Source organism: Natrix helvetica, assembly GCF_964273705.1.
Source record: "Natrix helvetica genome assembly, chromosome: 4".
Taxonomy (NCBI): domain Eukaryota; kingdom Metazoa; phylum Chordata; class Lepidosauria; order Squamata; family Natricidae; genus Natrix; species Natrix helvetica.
In genome coordinates, this window is record NC_138550.1 from 31,622,306 (window position 1) to 31,642,421 (window position 20,116).

General features: G+C 38.7%; 1 protein-coding gene and 1 gene segment (V, D, J or C); one reads left to right on the plus strand and one right to left on the minus strand.

Moving 5' to 3' along the window:
• GRAMD1C (GRAM domain containing 1C) overlaps positions 1 to 18,045 on the minus strand; it is a 63,063-nt gene extending 45,018 nt beyond the window's left edge. For 2 of the 6 annotated variants that reach the window (XM_081950751.1, XM_081950750.1), the window contains exons 1-2: positions 13,970 to 14,029; positions 12,921 to 13,049 (exon numbers count right to left, since the gene is read on the minus strand). In XM_081950751.1, coding sequence (XP_081806877.1) covers positions 12,921 to 13,049; positions 13,970 to 13,972 — 132 coding nt within the window. In that variant the 5' untranslated portion in view covers positions 13,973 to 14,029. Of the gene's footprint in view, positions 1 to 277; positions 436 to 3,164; positions 3,325 to 4,310; positions 4,366 to 12,920; positions 13,050 to 13,503; positions 13,639 to 13,969; positions 14,030 to 18,029 lie in introns of those variants that run through there. The other 4 variants (XM_081950754.1, XM_081950753.1, XM_081950752.1 and 1 more) reach the window with 4 other exon arrangements.
• The window catches only part of LOC309390886 (Ig kappa chain V-III region PC 3741/TEPC 111-like), a 380,622-nt gene that overhangs the window by 313,057 nt on the left and 47,449 nt on the right, over positions 1 to 20,116 (plus strand).

Consider the following 20,116-nt stretch of genomic DNA (forward strand, 5'->3'; position numbering starts at 1 on the left):
CAAATCCAACTTATAGATTAAAAATAAAACATCTGGGTAGCTAGCATTCCATATTTGTTGTCTCTTAATATTCCTATTATATCCCACCTTAATCCTTTATAGCATTGTGTCTTTTTCCAGTGCACTGGATACAAAATCTTTTTTTAAGTGCATTTAAATAAGCATATGCTTCATTTAAGTAAAGAATACAGGTTATCCATTGTTATCTCAAGGAAAGATTGTGGAATGTGAAGTAGCTCAAGTTACGTTTTTGTTTTCTTAGAGGCAAGATATGCACCTTGAGAGTAATCCACAAGTTGATTTTTCCATGCAGAATCATTTTGGTAAAGAACCCATGCAGAATGGAAAGACAAGGAAATACTTTTTAACACAACTGCTCAAACAATTAATAGGCAATTTTCTCATCCCTCACTATGAGTGTCTCCATCCACCTCAAGAACACATAAACAGAATTAAAATAATGTCCAATTATATTCTCTCATTTTGTTACAATACACATACAATAATGAACCCCCCCTTCCCCATATCTGCCCTGTTCATCATTTCTTCTGATCCTAATATAGTGCACTCCTAAACTTCCACTAATTGGAGGATGGAAAATACAAGCCTCTGTAATTCTGCTTGGAAAATAGAAAATAGCATTTGGAAGGGAAACCCGTATCAAGCAAACTGTCCCTGCTCCCACAGGCTTAATCTCATTTTCCTTCAGATAAAAAGAAAACCACAGAATGGTTTTCCAGAAACAAGGCTAAAGAGAACTCTGGGTAAATTTCTCTGACCTGACTACGTCAGGAGGCTCTGCTCTCCTCCCAAGTATTCCAAATTGATATGTGCTTAAAGGCCCAGCAGCATTCAGAAAAATCTCATGGAGTATATAAAATGGCAACCGCCACGCTCCCACCCACATAATAGTGGAAAACACAGCCATACATTTCCTTTGGCCAAAGTAGAAAAATACCTGTTAACAAAATTGAGACAGAAACGGCAATATGTAACTGAAATAACCTTTCTTTCAAGGTGTAAATCAATCTTTTTAAAACTTAAATGTGCCACGCTTTGAAAAGAGCATTAGTCACATGATTTAAAGCAGATCTAATGCTCTTCCAGAAAAATACTAGACACAGATTTATAAGGAGGCTGAATAATTAAGCCCCCCAAAGAAGTCCTGTGGTAAGATGGGCAGCAAATAAATTTAATAACAAATATCACCTATATGATTCTTTGTGAAGCCAGTAACTATGTATCACATTTATATAATTGCCCCGTTCATATAGTGACACTATCTTTTATACAGCCTGACCAAAATAGTTTTGTATGGCCATGCCAAGTGATTTGAGAAAGGGGGCATGTCAGCGATGTCAAAAAGAGGCCAACATTTCCAGCATCGTAAATGAGGTGTTTCAGGACATTCTGATAACAAGTATTGTGCTGAATAAACAGGAATGGCTAAAGATCAGTCCACATGCTGGCTGTAAATGAGACACGTATTCCATACATTCATGGAATCCAAGTGTGGTACACAGTCATTGTGAGATACCTGAGAAAGGTCTTGCTCAATGATTTGGAAACAGTTTGATCCTGTTGAACCTAAGGAAGTGTATACAGGGTCCTCAGTGCTGTCAATGCAGCTACCTTTCAATCAGACCTTTGTTCTTCCGGTTTGGTAAAAGCTTCCAGGACAGTGAACAGCAATGTTCATGCAGCGGTAAATTCCTCATTGCAAGAGGAGACATTCCGAGCACCTTTTAAGGAGGCCCTGATTTGCCCTCTCCTAAAAAAATGATTCCACCTGCCTGGACAATTTTTGTCCATTCTTCCATCTTTCCTTTTTAGGGAAAGTGATATGGGACAAATCATTCATTGGTCACACTTAAGGATGATCTCTGGCAAGGGCAGAATGGTAGTGCAGCCATCCTAGCTCTCTTTGACCTCTCAGCAGCCTTCCATACTATTGATCATGATAGCCTTTGTGGCCAGATGAATTTAGGGCTGGGTGGCACAGTTCTGCATTGGTTTAGTTTCTTTTTCCAAGGCCGATCCCAATCATTACTGATAGGGAGTAAGAGGTCCAGCCCTTGGCCAGTCTCTTAGGACATACTGCAGGACTCAAGACTCTCTCTACTCCTGTTTAGCATCTACATGAAGTTGCTGGATGAGATTATCCGTCACCATGGGTTGAGATCAGTAGTGAAATTCAATTTTTTTTACTACCAGTTCTGTGGGCATGGCTTGGTGGTCATGGCAAGGGAAGGATACTGCAAAATCCCCATTCCTTCCCCATTCCTGGGAGAAGAATATTGCAAAATCTGTTTTGCAATCTGTTTTGCAAACAAGCCACCTGTTTAGGAGCTCCAGCCACTCCCTCAGAGCGCCTTGTCAGAGCTGCCCTCGGATTTTGCCTGTGCTAATGTTGCTTGCTTGGAGGGGGTGAAAGGTGTGTGGGGGGGAAGGTTAGAGTAGCGTATGCCGGATAAATTTCTTCGGCAGGCTGGATTTAGCCCGGGGTCCGTAGTTTGAGGAGCCCTGATATATGGTATGAGCAATGTCTTTATTTCCTTACTGCGCCTAAATAGAGGAATACTTTATACAAACAGTCAAATGTTCCCAACTTTCTGGGAATGCTACCCAAATACCATAGTTCCAAACAACAGTTTTGCCACAGCTCGCCTCAGACTACCTCCTTCACCATAATTTCCTTCATCTCCAGCACTCTGGACAAAATTCAGGATGGTATATAAAGGGCATAGAGAATAGTTTTGAAGGAAAGGAAGAAGAGATGATAAAAGATCAAGAGCTCAGGCCAAGGAAATACTGTGAACACAACAAACATCTCAGACAAGCCTCCATCCCCCAGTTCACAAAGATGAAGTGAGAAAGAGAAAACACATTCAGGGTGGCAATAGCTGTTACAATAAAAGTAGTCCTGCCCTACAACACATGGCATTGCTTTCTTAGGCTGCTTTGCCTTGTTGTGCTAACATGCTCCAACCATGTTTGCTTCAATTCTCACCATTTATCAATCTGGTGAGGGTTGGAACCCAATGACAACCGGAGGACAATCCATTCATTTCATTTTGTATATTGAACTGACTTGCAACATCCAACTTCTTCCCAATCACTAATGGAAAAGTGTTTCAAGAATTCAGTCTGGATGCTTTACTTACAGTAACTTTCCATGACTCTTCATTTCCCCAGAGTTGCTCTGGGAAGAGCAGTCTCTTAAGCAGAAGGTATTCTTCCTGTGGGGCACTGGCAGACAGAGGTCTGGACATTAGTGAGATTTGGTCTCCGTCTATAGCCCAGCCTCACTCTTACTTGTAGAGACTGGAGGAGAAAGATTTTGAAACATTTCAGATTAACCATGCACCAATTGGACAAGCAAGAATGTGACCAGGGAAACAATGCTCAATGGAATCAGATACTTCTGTGCAATTAATTATTTTTCTAAGATGCAGATCAACAGATTTGTAATGTAGAAATATCATTCTTCACCCAAAGAAGCAAAATAATTGATGCTGAATTGTAAGATATGGACATCAGATGTTGAATAATATGAAGACAAGTAAAAAGGGGTTATATATGTGTAATAATAAAGGAGAATGGGACATTCCTTCTGTATTAATATTAGTATTAGTATTTTTTTTCTTTTTAAGACCCTTACCTGTAGTCCTGTGCTAATTATCCCAAAGATATCCTAGTAATTCTGGGAAACGGATATTTTCAGTAGCTGCATCCAAATTTACTAATCCTCTCAGGGCAGAAACCTACTGTGCAGGAGTGGGTTCCTGCAGGCACTACTGCTCGTTCACTCGTGTGCGTGCTGCACACGCATGCACACACATGCGCAGTGCAATTAAAACAAGATGGTGGTGCTGATGGCGCCGCCCGGGGAACCGGTTTGGGGGCGTGACAGGCCTCAGTTGCTGCTGGTTCCAGCAACCCAGTAAGTAAGTAAATCTTTATTACTTACTTATTTACTTACTTACTTACTTACTTACTTACTTACTTACTTACTTACTTACCAGCAACCCAGGCTGAAAAACCACTACTGGTTCACCCGAACCAGTCCAAACCGGTAGTAACCCACCACTGCTACTGTGCAAATTTGTTAATAGTGGTAAATTCCCCCTACTGTATAGTAAGTAAGACTAGTAAGTAAGAAGACTTAAGTCTGGAGAAACCTTTTGGGCTTAGTTTCTTTGAATGGTTTTTTAATGGTTCTCAATTTATGTAGCCTATTTCTATAGATTTTTTTCCCCATAAAATCATACAGTTGGAAAGGGCCAGAGAAGTCATCTAGTTCAACTCACTTTCAGTGTGAGATCCGGTACAGCTTATCTGACAAAAGACCATTCTGCTTCTTTTGATGACACCTAGTGAACAACTCATCACATCTGTGTAAGGTAGGTTCCACTAGTTGACAATGTGTATAGTCAGGATTTCTCTTCTGAACCTTCTCTTTGTACTTGTAACTCAATGGTTTTGATCTTGTTCTCTGAGGTAATAGAGAATACCTTTATTCACTCAGATATATCAAATAACTTGAAGAGTTATATCTCTCCTTATGCATCTTTTCTGTACACAGATTGTCTATTCTTCTCAGTGCTTGGTTTCAGGCCCTCTTCTGAATTTACTCCAATTTGACACTGTCCTTTTAGCTGTGGTGCCTAGAGCTGGATGCAATACTATACTCCAAAGGGATCTGAACAAGGCAAAATTTACTGGAAAAAATTACTTCCTGTGATCTGGATCCTATGTTCTTGTTATTACATCCCAAAATAGCATTTGCCTTTTTAGTAACTCCATCATACTCTCTCACACCCACATACCTTACGTATTTCCTATTAATATGTGAAACTTGACATTTCTCCTGTTGAATTCCATCCTACTCATTTAAGTTCACTGCTCAGGCAAGCCTTGATTTTTTTAAAAAAAACATTATATTTTGCATCTAATATATGAGCCTTTCAAACTTACATGATCTGCAAATCTAGAAAAAAGCCAAGAAAAGCACAGGACCCAGGGCAGAGTGTTGTGATGATCCACTTAATAATTCCTTCCAAGTTGAAGTAGAGCCCCTAGTGAATCAAGTGTGATTCTATCTAACAGTAGTGTTATATTTTACTATTTTCTTAGTAAAAAAATATAAGGCACTCTGTTGAAGGTTTGGCTGAAGATCAGATATGCTGTGTCTATTTATTATACTATTGTTACTTTCTTCAGTAAATTCTTAGATATCTTGAAGTCTCTCAGGTTATAAAATCAACCTCAAGAAGGATAAGATTGGGATGATTTACCAAACAAAAGCAATAAATTGCTTTTGGGGGACTGGAGGCCAAAACACATGAAGAATGGTTGCAGACATTGAGTATGTCTAGTCCTATGAAGAGAAGGACTAGGGGTAACACGATAGCAATTTTCCAATATCTAAGGGGCTGCCACAAAGAAGAGGAATCAATGTACTCTTCAAAGCACCTGAAGGCAGGAGAAGAAGCAATAGTGGAAGCTATTGAGATTCAATTTAGAATTAAGGCATATTTTTTTAAACAAGACAGCTGAGGTCATAATGATGAAAGGAAAATTGCCCCACAGGTTCTGTCCATTTTGAGCAGGAGTAAGACATCATAACCCTTGCAGAAAAGGGATATTTTTCATTCATCACACTTCTTTCTTTGCCTCCCCGTGGGTACCGAGTGGATCAGGGACAACCTTTCAAAGCAGGAAGAAAGGTAAATATGAAAAAATAAATAAAGTAAAAAGGCCTAAACATATTCAACAAGCAATCCTCCTCTTTGGTAGCACTTCTGTTTCTGGAGCATCAGAATCGATCTGATCTAATCTAAACACAATTTAGTCATAGCAGTCGTTCCCCTATGCCAACTGAATGTGACAAGAGCACCAGACAGGTGTTTTGCATAATGACCGGTTGCTTAAGAGAAACATCAAAACAAGTTCTTCCAGATATGCAGACAAACTTTGTCCAGCTTCCCAAACCTACTATTTTCTTTGCATGATACAGAGATGAATAATCTCAAACTCCTGGTTCACATGTGACTCTCAGATGCCTTTAATACAGAATTAAAACCCCATCTGTCCAGGCACTTTAGTTATTCAGCAAATTACAAATGTAATAAACAAATTTGCACTTCACACTAGCTATACAATTATGAAACTCTTTTATATATACTTGCATGTAAATCACTTTTCACCTTTTTATGAAAGTGATAAAAGGCTTTGAAAATAGCTTTTTAAACGTGATTCACCATGTTTTAACAAGCTAGTATTACACACAATCACAGTAGCACCGTTTTTATGACACCCCAATCACACTTCCTCCCTAATATAACTACCTGAAAAAAAATCTCATTTGATTTCCCTACTCTTTTGTACAATAATTTTCATAAAGCTGAATTTCATGGGATTTTAAAATAAGATTTTTAAATGCATAAATTGATTTTAAAAGGTTCTTTCTATAAATCGGATGTGAGCAACAGTATGTTGGCTTCTGTGACTAATTTAGACATCTTAGCTCATACAGAATGAGTATGCTTTTTGTGTGTGTGTGCATGGCATATTGGCCCAAAGGGGTAAACGGAGGAGTTTATGTCATTATCACTGGCAGAGAATGCTTCATATGAGATATATAAAGTTTCTAACCTACTCTTCACTGTCCCATTTAAAGCTACATGAAAGTTTTGATGGACTAAAATCACGATGGGAGGCAGAAATCAATATTTATGAGCCCATCTGATGCTAATTTCTTTTTCTATTTTTCTGCAATTCCTGGAATGCTGCTTACACAAAGGGACTTTGTGTATCTGTGAGAGAGGAAGCATGCACTAGTCCTGGAATGCTCCTTTATTCTTTTAAAAAGGGAGAGAAAACATTGCCCCCTCCAGGTAATCTGATACTTTGCCAGTTCTCAGCATTTCTCAAATGGGGGGGGGGGGGGGGGAGATACCAGAGACTAAAATCTTACCTTCCCCAATTTTTAAACATCCAGAAAAGCTACATTTTAAACTGACTCCAAACTTGTGTGTTTTCTATATAAATACAGTAGGCATGGAAAGTCCATACAAAATCTTCAATTGGTCTTTTTGCTTTCCCATCACCCACTGAGAATATTCAGGCGGAAAATGTCATGTTATCGCTAATAATAGACCACTATTTTTCAGTTTATTATCCTTGTATTGAATCAAATACTATGGATCCAGATAAACATTTATAATTTAAACATTATAGATTGAATATTAAATGTCACAATTCCTCAGCTTTAGTCAATTATGGTTTCATTAAAACACAGAGTTTTAGATATTTATCAGTCTCAAATTATCTAAAATATCCACATTCAAATAATATTGCCCAAAATGCTGTATTTTCCACCCCCATAAAAAGTAATATTAAAACTTCCTCTAGAATATAAGAAACAAAACAACATACAACCAGCAGAGAGAACAAATAATCAACCATATTCATTATCACAATTAGTATACTCTCATAAAGACCCTGGTAAAAAAAAACCTAAATCTTATTCAGGGTTGACACCAGAATATTAGTAAATTAGTACCAGTACATTTGTTGAGTAAGGTGAATTTCTGATCCTAGTAAGCAGGCTCTATCCCATCCAATGTACTTCTAATGACCTGACAACAAGCAGAAACCCCTTCCCTCATTTAAGAACAATGGCTGATAGAGAGTCATAAGATTTTACAGAACCTACCTTGAAAAGAGGACTGTGTCTTCTAAAAGCAAATCAGCAACAAATCCAGGGAAATGGCACAGCAAATATTCCATTACAAAAGCATTAGATACTGTATGTGCCGTGGCAGGCATGTCAGTGTTCAAGAGGCATGCTAAGTACCCATAAGAGTTGGGAAGATATTGTTCTTTTTTGTTTGTTTTTCACCGATTGACCAGAATTGCTTTAAGGAACAGCTGGGCTTGCCATAAAACAGCATACTGTTTATAGCATTAGGAACCGACTGCTTTTTTATGTTTGAGAATATGCAGTCAGAGATTAACATTCATAGGTTTGTTATGAATCAAGCGCAAGAACATGCAGTAGTCAGCACCTATTCACCTGGCAAATGTTACAGAAGCATCTAATTAACATCACGTAAGATGAAAGAAATGAACAGTTTGCTACAAGTAGCAATACGGTATTTTAAATGAGGAATATTAGCACCTGATCTAAGTCATGCTAGCTTGTTTCCTTCAACCTGTTATTTTACGACCAGTCTAATCACCAGTCACGTTGTCAGGCAAGAAAGGGAATAGAAAAGAAATCATTCTGATTATCCCTCGACATCTCTTTGGATCAACAGAGGGGTGGGGCAAGGGAGATGGGAAGATAATCAACACAGAAATGTGTTTAGTGACATATATGGAGACTAAAATTTTGCATTCTTGTTTCATGGTACTGATGATAACATGGACAAGTTAAATACTTAGAAGAATAAGAAGCTGTTAATTATAAAAAGCTAATTGGCTTTTAATAATTAAATTATCAAATGTCTCTTTTATATTTTAGATAATCAAGAATAATGATGTATCATAAATTTAGCCTCATCAACAAGGCACTTTAAAAAGTCATTTATAGTTTTAGACAAGATAAAACTCTCTAAGTTGCCTCAGAAATATAAACACACACACATATATATCTACACACCAAGCAGAGGACAGTTGGCTTGTCACTTATTTCTCATGACTATTTCAAAACTCTCTTTTGAAAATCCGTATCTGTTAATAGGTTGGCAGCATCGTCTCTTTCTAATTTCTAATGGACTAAATCACAGTAAGCCTCCAAGGGAGCAATTAGAGTTTTATGGAAACCTTTAAAGACAGTCTGGCCTACCACTAGGACTTAATTAACAAACCTTATTCTTCCTTTCCACACAGTTACATTGGAGAGCTGAAAACAATGTTCCCTGCAGAATGTCTTCCTAGTATGCCGTTCAAGAATCATCTTTAGCAAACATGCAAAATTAAACAAATGTCTTATTATTCATTCTAAAATTCAAGTTGACTTCAAAAGATACAGGCAGTTTTTCTGAGTAAATACATTCAAAATTTTGAAAACTTGTCAGGGGTATCTCACAAAATGGCTACCACAGAGCAGATGACTGGTTACAAAATATTTACTATTAAAAACTGTCTCCTCTGTGATATGTGTATTCTACCACTCTTGCTTACCTCTAATTTTCTGAACAAAGCATGTGTTGCAACCATTTTTATTTTCAAATTGAGCTAATGTGTCCCATCAAGTGTATCTCATAGCATTTTAGCAAAAGAAAATTAATCTTTGAGACTAGTATATTGTAGCATGCCAGCTTCCAATGTATTCTTTTAAAAAGTCTTTTTAAAATAACATTGCTGGGCAGGGAGCTTGGTTAACATTGGGGATGTACAATATCACTAAACCAGTCTTCCTTAACCTTAGCAATTCTAAGATGTGTGGACTTCAGTTTCCAGAATTCCTCCAGCCAACCACTAACTACATATATCTTGGAACTGCTGGTATTGAGAAATACTACTCCAAACAATCCTAGGCCCATGACCACTACATTGCAACCCCATCTAGGAGATTTCTTTTATTTTAAAGAATACTGGTGGTCTTATTTGTATAGGTTAGTCCAGGGGTGGGGAACTGTGGCTCTTTTGCGACTTGTGGACTTCAACTCCCAGAATTCCAGAACCAACATAGCTGCCTCAGGAATTCTGGGAGTTGAAGTCCACAAGTCGCAAAAGAGCCACAGTTCCCCACCCCTGGGTTAGTCCAACATAGCTTAATTAAAATGCCCACCTGACAGAAAAAAATGACTAAAGATGAAGAGCTTCCATAATGGGCGTTTCTATTAATTCTCTAGCATCATTATCTCAGAAGCCCAACAGTGCTCCCATACCTGAATGTATGCTTACCTGTAGCTTGGATTCAGGCAGTAAAATAGCTCTTACTGTTAGTCATCTAATTCCAGCCCAAGAGCAACTGTGGGATACTGAAAAACAAGCATGGGACTAAATCCCAAATTGCAGCTGATTCACTTCATCAACTTGGATAACTACAACACATAACTATTGACTCAGATTTCCCATGCCCAGAGTATGATTAATAATTCAAAACTCTAATCAACAGATAGCTCAGATAATGTTTCTATTCTTGGAGCAGTTCTATGTTTGTATTGTTAGCACAAACAGATCCCGCGTATTGCATGGTTTACCAAAAAATACATATTTTAAACTTGATTCTTGTCATCTTGCAAATGGAAATCATTTGAAACTTACATTTCAAACTAAACCTGACATTTATATTAATTACAAATTTAAAAAATATAAATATCAGGGCTAAGAGATTAACTACTGCCTGTTAATCATACATAATATGGCCTATTCTGTAATAGTAGTAGTTTATAAGGTTTCCAATTCCAAGTTTGATAAGCTTTTCAGTAAAAGATTTTTGTCAACAGATTTATAAATGCTTAAGTATATTAAACCTATTGAGTCACTTCTACCCAGTGCTTGTTAGCATATTAAATAACTGTAAAAGATTGTTGCATTCTGTGATATAAGCTAATTGTTATGGGAAGGTAGTGTAGCAGTATTGCCCCCATTTCCCCCTAGATATAACATTTCTTTTTAGGGCTTAGATGTTTCTGGTTAAGTTTAGATATTTCTATTTTATTTCTCACTAACTGCTTAGTTGCATTCAGTCCATCAACTCTTACTTCAGCTTTTCTTTGCTTTACAAACCTGTGAAGTTCATAAAAGGAAGGATTGATTATAAATTACTTTTTTAATCACTATTATAACTGCAAATGGTTGTTAAATTGGGTAGTTGCTAAACAAGGACTATCTGCAAACCTATCTGACCCTGCTTAGGTACATGTGAAGGATCAGCTAAGAAAGGCTTATTCTGCCACTTATAACGCTTGCCAGCTGTTTGTCTGAAACAAGATGGTACACTATGAAATGTGTAATTTTTTGTCTACTTCCAAACATGCAGGTTTAGTCTATTCATGTTTTGTTAAATTTGAAACTGCCATTCTTGGAATTTCATATCTTGACAAATAGATTTCTCTTCTCAAATGCCTCTCCTTACCAAAATATTCAGATAAAGATATCTAACCAATTCTTTTACAGTGGAGATTATCCCAAATATGCCTACTTCTTCTAGAAATATCTATCTATTACTTTACTTCCTTAAAACATGTTTCCTCAGTTCCAATGATTTCCTCAGTTTGTTTGCTGCTTGAAAAATATTTAAAGGTCTTTTTTTATTTTTGTAGATGCGGAATTGCATTTCAAAGTTTTAGTCCCCCAGAAGTTAAAGATGAAGTAGCAAATGCCATGAGACTGTGAAAGTCGGGAGGATCAAATTTGCTGCCTTTTAAGGACTAGTCTTTTTAACCAAGAGGAAGTCTTAACCCTTGCTGAGATGTATATTGTTGATTTGGTTCTTCAATTCTGCCAAAATGAAAAAAAATCAGTATAATTTTGAAAGGGTTTGAGGAACCAAATATACATTTTAAGAATTGCACAGACTTAAGGCAACCACTTTGCCCCTTAAAATCTTTTCTTTCCAACATAAAAAAACCCTAAAAAAGTAAGCACCATTCAGTTCAAGGGTGTTCTTGGAGCCCAAAGAGATCCCGGGATCCACATCCTGCTAACTCCCGTTTTGTTCTTCAATTTAATATTTCTTGCAATATAATCCTTGTCTCCATATGGCTTTGAGAGTGCTTAGCTCTTTTTCTCATTTGGCTACAAATTAAAGTTACCTTAGTTTTTTAAGATCCCTTAGTGCTTTCTATTAATTACTAAGTAATCTTTCAGGGTTTTTTAATATGCTGTGAAATTTTGTTTTAGTTTAATAGTCTCCCAAAATCTTGGAGCGATACCTTCTTAAACCTCCTTTTCAGTGGAGGTTTTTTTTGTGTATTTCCATGCCAGGGACATTTTGTTCTGAAGTCTCTGTACCAGTTGGCTATACTGTGTACTCAGGGCTCACCTGACCATGATAACTAATATAGAAATGACTCTCAATATCAAATAGCAGACAACTTTGTAATGTGATTCTCCTTATTATGATTATAGGTATTTCAAAATTAAATCTCAAGTTCAGGGGAGTGGATCATTCTATTTATGGTATCTAAATATAAAAGTATAAAAAATAATAGATGCTAATACAAGGTAAGAAAAAAAAGACAAATAACTAGTTTCCAATCATTAAAGCAATTAAAGTATAATTATAAATTTATCTCTTGCAATGAGTGCATCATAGTGTGTTTAAGATTATGACCTCAGAATTAATGCGTATCTTATTTCAGGTACAAACCCTACAATTGTCCATAAATTCCTGTGATCCAGAATGTAAGAATACCTATTCAGAAGTTAATTCAATTTTCTAGTATGCTAAAACATGCAGCCCAACATGTGGCCAACAGTCACAAGATAAGAAAGAGTCAGTTTGGTCTAGTCTAGTGATTAAGGCACCAGGATAGAAACTGGGAGGCTATGAGTTCTAGTTCTGCCTTTGATATCAAAACAGGACAACATTCTCTCTCAGCCCAACACTTCTCACAGGGTTGTTATTGTGGAGAAAATACTAAAAGTGGGATAAAAATATCTAAAATAAAAAGCCACATTCAAGTGCAATATAAAACAACTAAGGTTAAGTTAGTGGGAAAACACCGTCTCCAATCTCTCTAGAATAGCCAATTTAAACAGTGACGTGGTATAAAATATAACAGTGAAGTCACTCCTCAGTTACTCAACAAAGAGACACATTAAGTATTATTAAGTATACATTTTCTCCAAGGCAGAGGATAAGATTGACTTAATGAAACAGCTGTAAAAAACACACATCCTTGAAGAAGAAAATACTTCTCTAAAATGGGGTGGGGGTGTGTGATCTGAATTTATACCCAGAAGCTCCAATCTGTGTTCCAGTTGTATGGAGATGTGGGCTGCATTTTCTCAGTGCAAACACTAAGATTCTCTTCTGAATCCACCAGTATTTGGCTGATGAGGCCATGATCAGCTTCATGAAGGGCCTGGTGAAGAAGGAATATAATTGGTATTTTAACAAGGCAAAGGTAAAAATCCACAAGTCCTAAATAAAATGTGAGGATCAAAGAATAAGTATCCCATTCTGCGAAGGTTAGAGCATTGAATGGATTTTTCTCCTCCAGTTCAATGCATTTTATTATCCTTGTATATAATCAGCAATCTACTAAGTTCTGTATTTTAATTGTTTATCTTCAGTTTTATTTTTGGTACATATTGAAATGTATAATAGCTTATGAAATCAATTTAATAAGTGAAATAACCACCTGGAGAAATATGTTTTTGTTCTAGACTCCCTGTTATTTTGGACAATCCAGAGGTAGAAGGATGTGGGCATATCTACCCACGAACAATAGTTTTACACCCCAAAGAAAAGACAGTCTTTACATTTACTAGTTAAGCTTCCAAAACCTTTAGGTTCAAAATAATCATAGCTCTTACATTAAGAGTAGCTGACAACTACACCTTGGCCAAAACCAGGCATCTCTGCTAAGGCAAGAAAAGCACCAGGGATTCTTCCCAGTCCCCATCTGACAGATGACAGAAAATCTGCCCCTTTTTAAATATATGCCGTTTCCTTTCCTTTGTAATGCTCCACGCTCAGAAGGGAGGGGGTGAATGAGAGCCCAGGCCAACGGGACGAGGAAAGTTTTGGCGATCCTAGTCAGTGACGGGAAAAGCGAGCGAGCAACAACTTTCCGCCTTTTTCTTTTAGGTCTCCGCCACTTTTTCAGCCACCGTCGCCGGGAGACTGAAAGGCAGCAGCGGGCAGAGGGCGGCTGAGAAGGCAGACTTTCCACCTGGCATCCCCAAAGACCCTCAGTTGTTTTTATTGTAGGCTAAACTTTCGAGCCAGCTGCCCATACAAAGATGGAGTGGGGAAGGGGGGAAATGCCGCGCCTCTTACCATGGAGAAGAGAAGGATGCGAGCCGCAAGCGGTCCTGAGCGCCATTCGCTCGCAACGCTTCTCCTCCCCGCGGCTTAAAGGGCCAGCAGCACCCAAGCACAGCGACCACGCATGAGCTCTCTGGGCCGAAGACCAGCAGGAAGGCACAACTGCACAGAGAGATTCCTGGGCTCTGCTAGGGATCTCTGCGTGACGCGGCCCCGATACCTGCCCCAGGAAAATGATCTGGAGAGAAGTCCTGCATGAGATGGGCGGCAGGCAAATTTAATAAATATTGTCACTGAGTCTGAGCAGACCATTAGAATTGAAATCAATCTGGAAGTTCTCCTTTCTTATTTTGAAAAAGCAAGGAACGTAGGTGTACCCTTCTTATCCATACCCAGTTTTTTTAAAAAAAAAACATTATTTCTTTTTTTAATTCATTTAGTAAATTAGTAAAATTAAAATTAGTCCATTTTCTAGTGAGTGTCCTTGGTGAACCGTAACATGGAAGAGTTGGGACTGCAGCAATAAGGCCACATTATATTCTTCCGCAACAGCATGGAAAAAGTTTCAGTTGCCTTCTTCCTACATGCTTTTTTGACTTTGCAATCTTGAGACAGGTTTCATTTATTAAAACATAAAAGTGAATTGAAGTTTTCAGTCCATGTTGCGTACATCTAGTAGTGAACATTTTTTTCATTTCATTGGATTGTACAAAAAATTAAATTTGCCCTCACACTTCACTTAAGCATAGTTAACCAAACAATTGTTTACTCAACCCATTTACCATCAGTTGTATTTTTTGGAAGGGAGATAGGTTGCTCTGTAGTGTATGAACTGGTTTCAGATGAAACCCATAGGTTTTTTCCCCTGAGGATCTGGTGGCCCGTTCAACTGAGGCCTTAGTTTTGGCCTGGGATAAGGCAGGGGACAAGGGTATGCCTATATTAGGGATTTCCTTGTGGTGACAAGTTCAGAAAAACCTATTTTTCCATTGTACTGTACTCATGGATATCCATCTAGCTGTATTTTTAAAGTGACTCATTCATTAGTATGGAGGGATGGGTCACAGGACTATCTTGTGGATTTCTGTGAACAATATCCTAGGTAGCTGGTGAGTTAAGTTATGTAAACTAAATTGGTTGCTAGTAAGCCACTAGGCAATTCAAGATGTGATTAGCCTTACATGGCATTCATTAAGAAATGTCTGATCAATTCCCAGAAAAGAATATCCTAGGCACCTGGTGGGATAAGTTTCTCAAATACACTCATTGTTAGATTGGGCAGATCTAGTTGAGATGACAGAATAATACTCTTGCTTCACTAGCTGAGAAAAGTGTGGTTGTGTGATTCCTGAGGAACTGGCAAGATCCTCAAGACTGTTAATATGGCCACCTGTTGGTTAGATCCATGTCCTGGGTCAGTGAAAACCTCCCAGAAGAGAAGTGATTGGGTCCATTATATAGCTACAGCTTCTTTAAAAGATGGTGTAGTATATATCCTCAAGAAGCACACATTGAATCCAATGGCTTTTGACAAATTTTGTCCAGACTTCTTTCTGACAAAGTTTGAAAAGAGCGTAGTCAATTTGTTGCTTCAGAGAACCCTGGAAGAAATGGATAGACCTTTTTCTGTTGGTTGGAACATAACGTGGAGGTTGTACTGATTGCAAATATTGTGGTGGTTCTCCTCCTTTCTCCGTATTAGTTCCAGTCCATACTGATAGAAGGGAAATGATAGAATTGAAAGCCATTTAATGTATTAATGGAATGCCACAGGACTCAATGTTCTCACCTCTCATGTTTAACCCACATGATACTGCTGAACAAAGCCACCCATTGGTTTAGAGGCATCATCAGTATGCCAATTATACTCAGACGTTTTTCTCAAATCAAGGCTGACCAAGGAATGCAAATTCTTATTCCAATGCCTGAAAGCTGTCAGGGTCTGGATGGGAAGGAGCAGATTCATGTCCAACCCTAACAAGGCCAAATGACTGGGTGTAAGGTTAAGCCAGATTTGGAGAATGTTTAACCTTAGTTCTGGTTGGGAGTCACACTTCTCCTTTCAGGACTGATGTACAATTTAGGATTCTTCTGGAGTTTCAGCTCTTGTTCAAAGACCTTTTATGCATCCATCTAGTGTATCAGATGTGCTAATTCTAATATGAAACGGCCTTCCTCATGATCACCCATGCCTTGCTTGCTATACTTGGGGATAACCTTGATGGCGGTGCAGAATGTAGCTGTGAAAGCAATAACAGGGAGATCTTGATATGGTCATGTAACATCTCTTTGTAAACTACACTCGTTGCCAGTAAGTTTTCAGGCACAATTGAAGATGCTAGTGATTACATGGCATTCATTAAAAAAACGTCTGATCAGCACTCAGAAAAGTGCCTTTACTGGAAATGGAATGGATTGAGTGGAATAGATCCTCTAGAGCAGTGGTTCTCAACCTTCCCAATGCCGCAACCCTTTAATACAGTTCCTCATGTTGTGGTGACCCCCAACCATAAAATTGGTGTCTCGGTTCCTAAGACCATCGAAAATATGTGTTTTCTGATGGTCTTAGGCGACCCCTGTGAAAGGGTCGTTCAACCCCAAAAGGGGTCCCAACCCACAGGTTGAGAACCACTGCTCTAGAGATCTGAACAGTCTGCTTTGCTCTTCTCCAAGCAAGCCTTAAATACCTAGAATTTCCCTCCAGACCTGGATGGCGTCTTTGGGGAGGAGAGGATGTGGCCCATGTCATGGGTTGTTCTCTCTAGTTTAAGTATTTTGACTCCCTCAATGGTTTTCATAGATTGTTTTAATTATTCTCTCCTCAGAATTGCCTAAAGTTGGACAGCCTTACAAATATGATTTATAAATACTTTCCCTGAAAACAAATTTAGCAGAGCATTTCAAGACCACTTCCTTAATTAGTGTTAAGTACTAATTATTCATTTCTGTAGCATATTCTTCATACAGGAACTATAACAGGAAAAAAAGTTTGGTTCCAAACCACTGAGCAGGAGCAGTCTGGAGTCCCTAGACAGAAGTGCAACTTCCCAAATCCCAAGGCAAGGTAGGAGCAAAAGGTTAAGATCTATTGTCAGTATCTTTATGCAGGTTTTATTTTATGGGTTTTGTGAAGTTTACTAATAATTGAACAAGGCATGGTGCTGTATTTTTATATTTCAGCACATCATTCAGGGCTAGATGAAGAAAAAGGGTGTTATATAAATAATGTGCTACCAGCCTAAGATGATATTAACAAGAATCTTAAAATAACAAACAGTATTTGTTCTCATTTTTCAGAGTTTCTCCCTAATCTTCTATGAATCCATTATGGTTAGAATATATTCATATGAAAACCAATATTCAGTTTTATAAAAAAAAAAAGTGTTGCCAGAGGTTTTTCAAGTCATAAGGTTCTTTATGTGAACTAATTAAATTTAATAAAAGTACTGCAAATATAAATCTAGACCTGGAATACTGGCATTTTTTTCAAAAGAGGAAAATAAGGTTATAAAAATGAACGTAAATGTTTCCAGTAAATAAAGTGCTCTTTGGAGGGTGAAGGTTCATTCTACGAGCTTGTGGGTTGATTTCCAAACATTTCATTACCAGGAGAAGTAACATCTTCAGCAGAGTTTAGGGGATGTGTCAATGTTCTTTGTTGTTTGTTTTAGCTTTTATGTTGACATTAATTCCAAACTAACCATAAGTTCTTATGCACTATACAGAATAATTCAAATCACACTATTCATGAGTCATAAATCATGACATACTATAAGAACCTCTGGAGATTATCAGAGGAATATGAATTCCTATGTGAGAGCTTCTGTGTGTTCAACTTCAACTGATCATAGCAGCCCAATATGTGGACTTTAAAATAACCCATGCCTACTAGTAATTTCTTTGTGAGCTTAGCAAGAATAGCAAAAGCTACAAGTTTCCACAAGTGAGACAATAAGCTCAATAAGTGAGAAACAAGTGAATCAAGGACATAATAAAGTGGGATTTGCTGTATTTTAAGCTCTCCTCAAACTGCGCGCTTTAAAAGTATGGGAACTACAACTCCCAGAATTACCTTTCAGCGCGAGACCCGGAATTTTTTGGCCGTTGCCATCCCAACCTGGCTGAAGAAAGGGAGGGGGGGCTGGGCCGTTTGTTTGGGAATGCCTGGAGTGGTAGTTCAGCAGAAGGCCGGAGCTAACAGTCTAACGGGAAGGCTCCCCAGCAGCTTATATTCAGGGCAGCGCTGCAATGTTGTCTGAAGGCTCTGGACCTCAGTAGCTGTCATGGGCAATCCGAAGACACTTGGCAGGCGGCGGGCACCTTGAGTTCAGGGTAGTCCTCTGAGACCCTGGCCGCCAGAAGATGGCGCTGTTACATCAACACAATAGGACTGCGTATCTCCACCAAGTGGCACTTGGTGGTAGAAACATGCACCTCGCGCAGCTGCCTTCATAACAAGCACACGGAGTTTCCTCACGCTGGAAAGTTTGTATTTTTCATTGGGTTTTGTCCATTTAAGCAGAAAGTGAAAAAAAAGTTGCTTTGATTACATTTATGCATAATTAAGATACAAACATATGTATAGTGGAAAGTTAGATATATCCTGGGAAGCACATTTGGCTGTTTTTCATGTGGACATCTATGGATATGAGATCTTCAGGAATTTGGAGCCAGTGTACTTTTTGGATTCTTCAGAGAGTATCTACATCCAGGAGTACTTTTAATTTGCTGATAAACTGTCTGAGCTCCTACCTGTTGAATGATCTAGGCAGAGTTATCCCTGGACTGGTAATTTTTTTAAATCACAGACTGCAGTGTATTACCTGAAAAAAAATATATTGCAGCAGTTCTGGCCTAATTCAAGTTGCTAATTTTGTTCTTCAAAACTGGCAATCTTTTCTTCTCTATGTCCAGAGAAGCCACATTTTTAAAAAGTGAGAAAGGTTAGAACCAAGAGGGAAACATCTTGAGAATCCTTTCGGGCTGATTGGTTGCTTCCAGCCCATCTCCATATTTGTCTCCTTTTCTCCACCTCCCGCCTCCCTCACCTGCCCTACCCTCCCATCTTCCTCTTTCTGCCAGTGCCACCATCCATTTCTCATCATCTGTCACTTTGTCCTGTTCTGTTTTATCTTGCCTCCTGCCTGGGTCAGTTTGCAACCAATAAACTCACCTCCTTCTCATTGGTGATCAGCAGAGGAATTGCTGATCTGGCCAGTCAGATGCTGCAGTCTACATAGGGCAGCTTTAAACTGGCCAATATATATTGCAGGTGTCAGGTCTTCTTGGTGGTCCCCCCCCCCCCCACAATACGTTGTGTTTTGAGTTACTGAATCCCCTGGACTCACTTAAGATCTGACTATTCCACAGAGGGTTTGGATCTAATGTGGTATGGGCTACATTGCCTTTGGTATAACACTGGAGGACTCCCAAGAGAAACATGACTGGGCAACTATAGTCATATCCTATCAGTAGGGCTAACAGATTTGAGCTGCAACAGTCTTGTGACAATTAGATGATAAGCAAAGAGTTACAAAAACAAACAGATCTGATTACCTTAGCTATAAGTCACAAGGATTACTGGATTACCAATAAATAAAAATGTCCCAATTTCAATCTTGGTTTAGGAGGGTAAGGTTGATCATATAGAACAGGAGTCTCCAACCTCCAGTCCACAGCCTCTTGAAAGTGGGCTGAGCAAGCGGTGGGCAAGCACGCAAAGCTCCATTTGCACAAGTGACATGCAGGAAACCATCTCCTCCCGTCCGGCTGTCACTGCTGGTCCACTGAGTCAGAAAGGTTGGGGCTGCTGATGTAGAACTACAGTAGAATTCAAATGATTAACCCAAGGTTGGTTTATCACTTGTGTGCTTGACCAATGAGAAAAGGGCTTCTGATGCAGTAAAGCAGTGTTCCCCAACCTTTCCGGCTTTGTAGACTGGCAGAGGAGAGAGCGGTTGGTTCCATGCGAGCAGCAGGTGAGCTCACATGCAGCTCCATTTGAATGAGCAGCCGCTTCTGCGGCTCGAGGGTTGGGGACCGCTCCCCGCAGTAAAGACTTGGCAGTAATCTTGTGGTGTTGATGAGACGGTGCTTTCCAAAAAGATTGGTGCCTTTCATCAAACTAGTGAGATTGCTAGCCAATAGTCAAAAGATCTG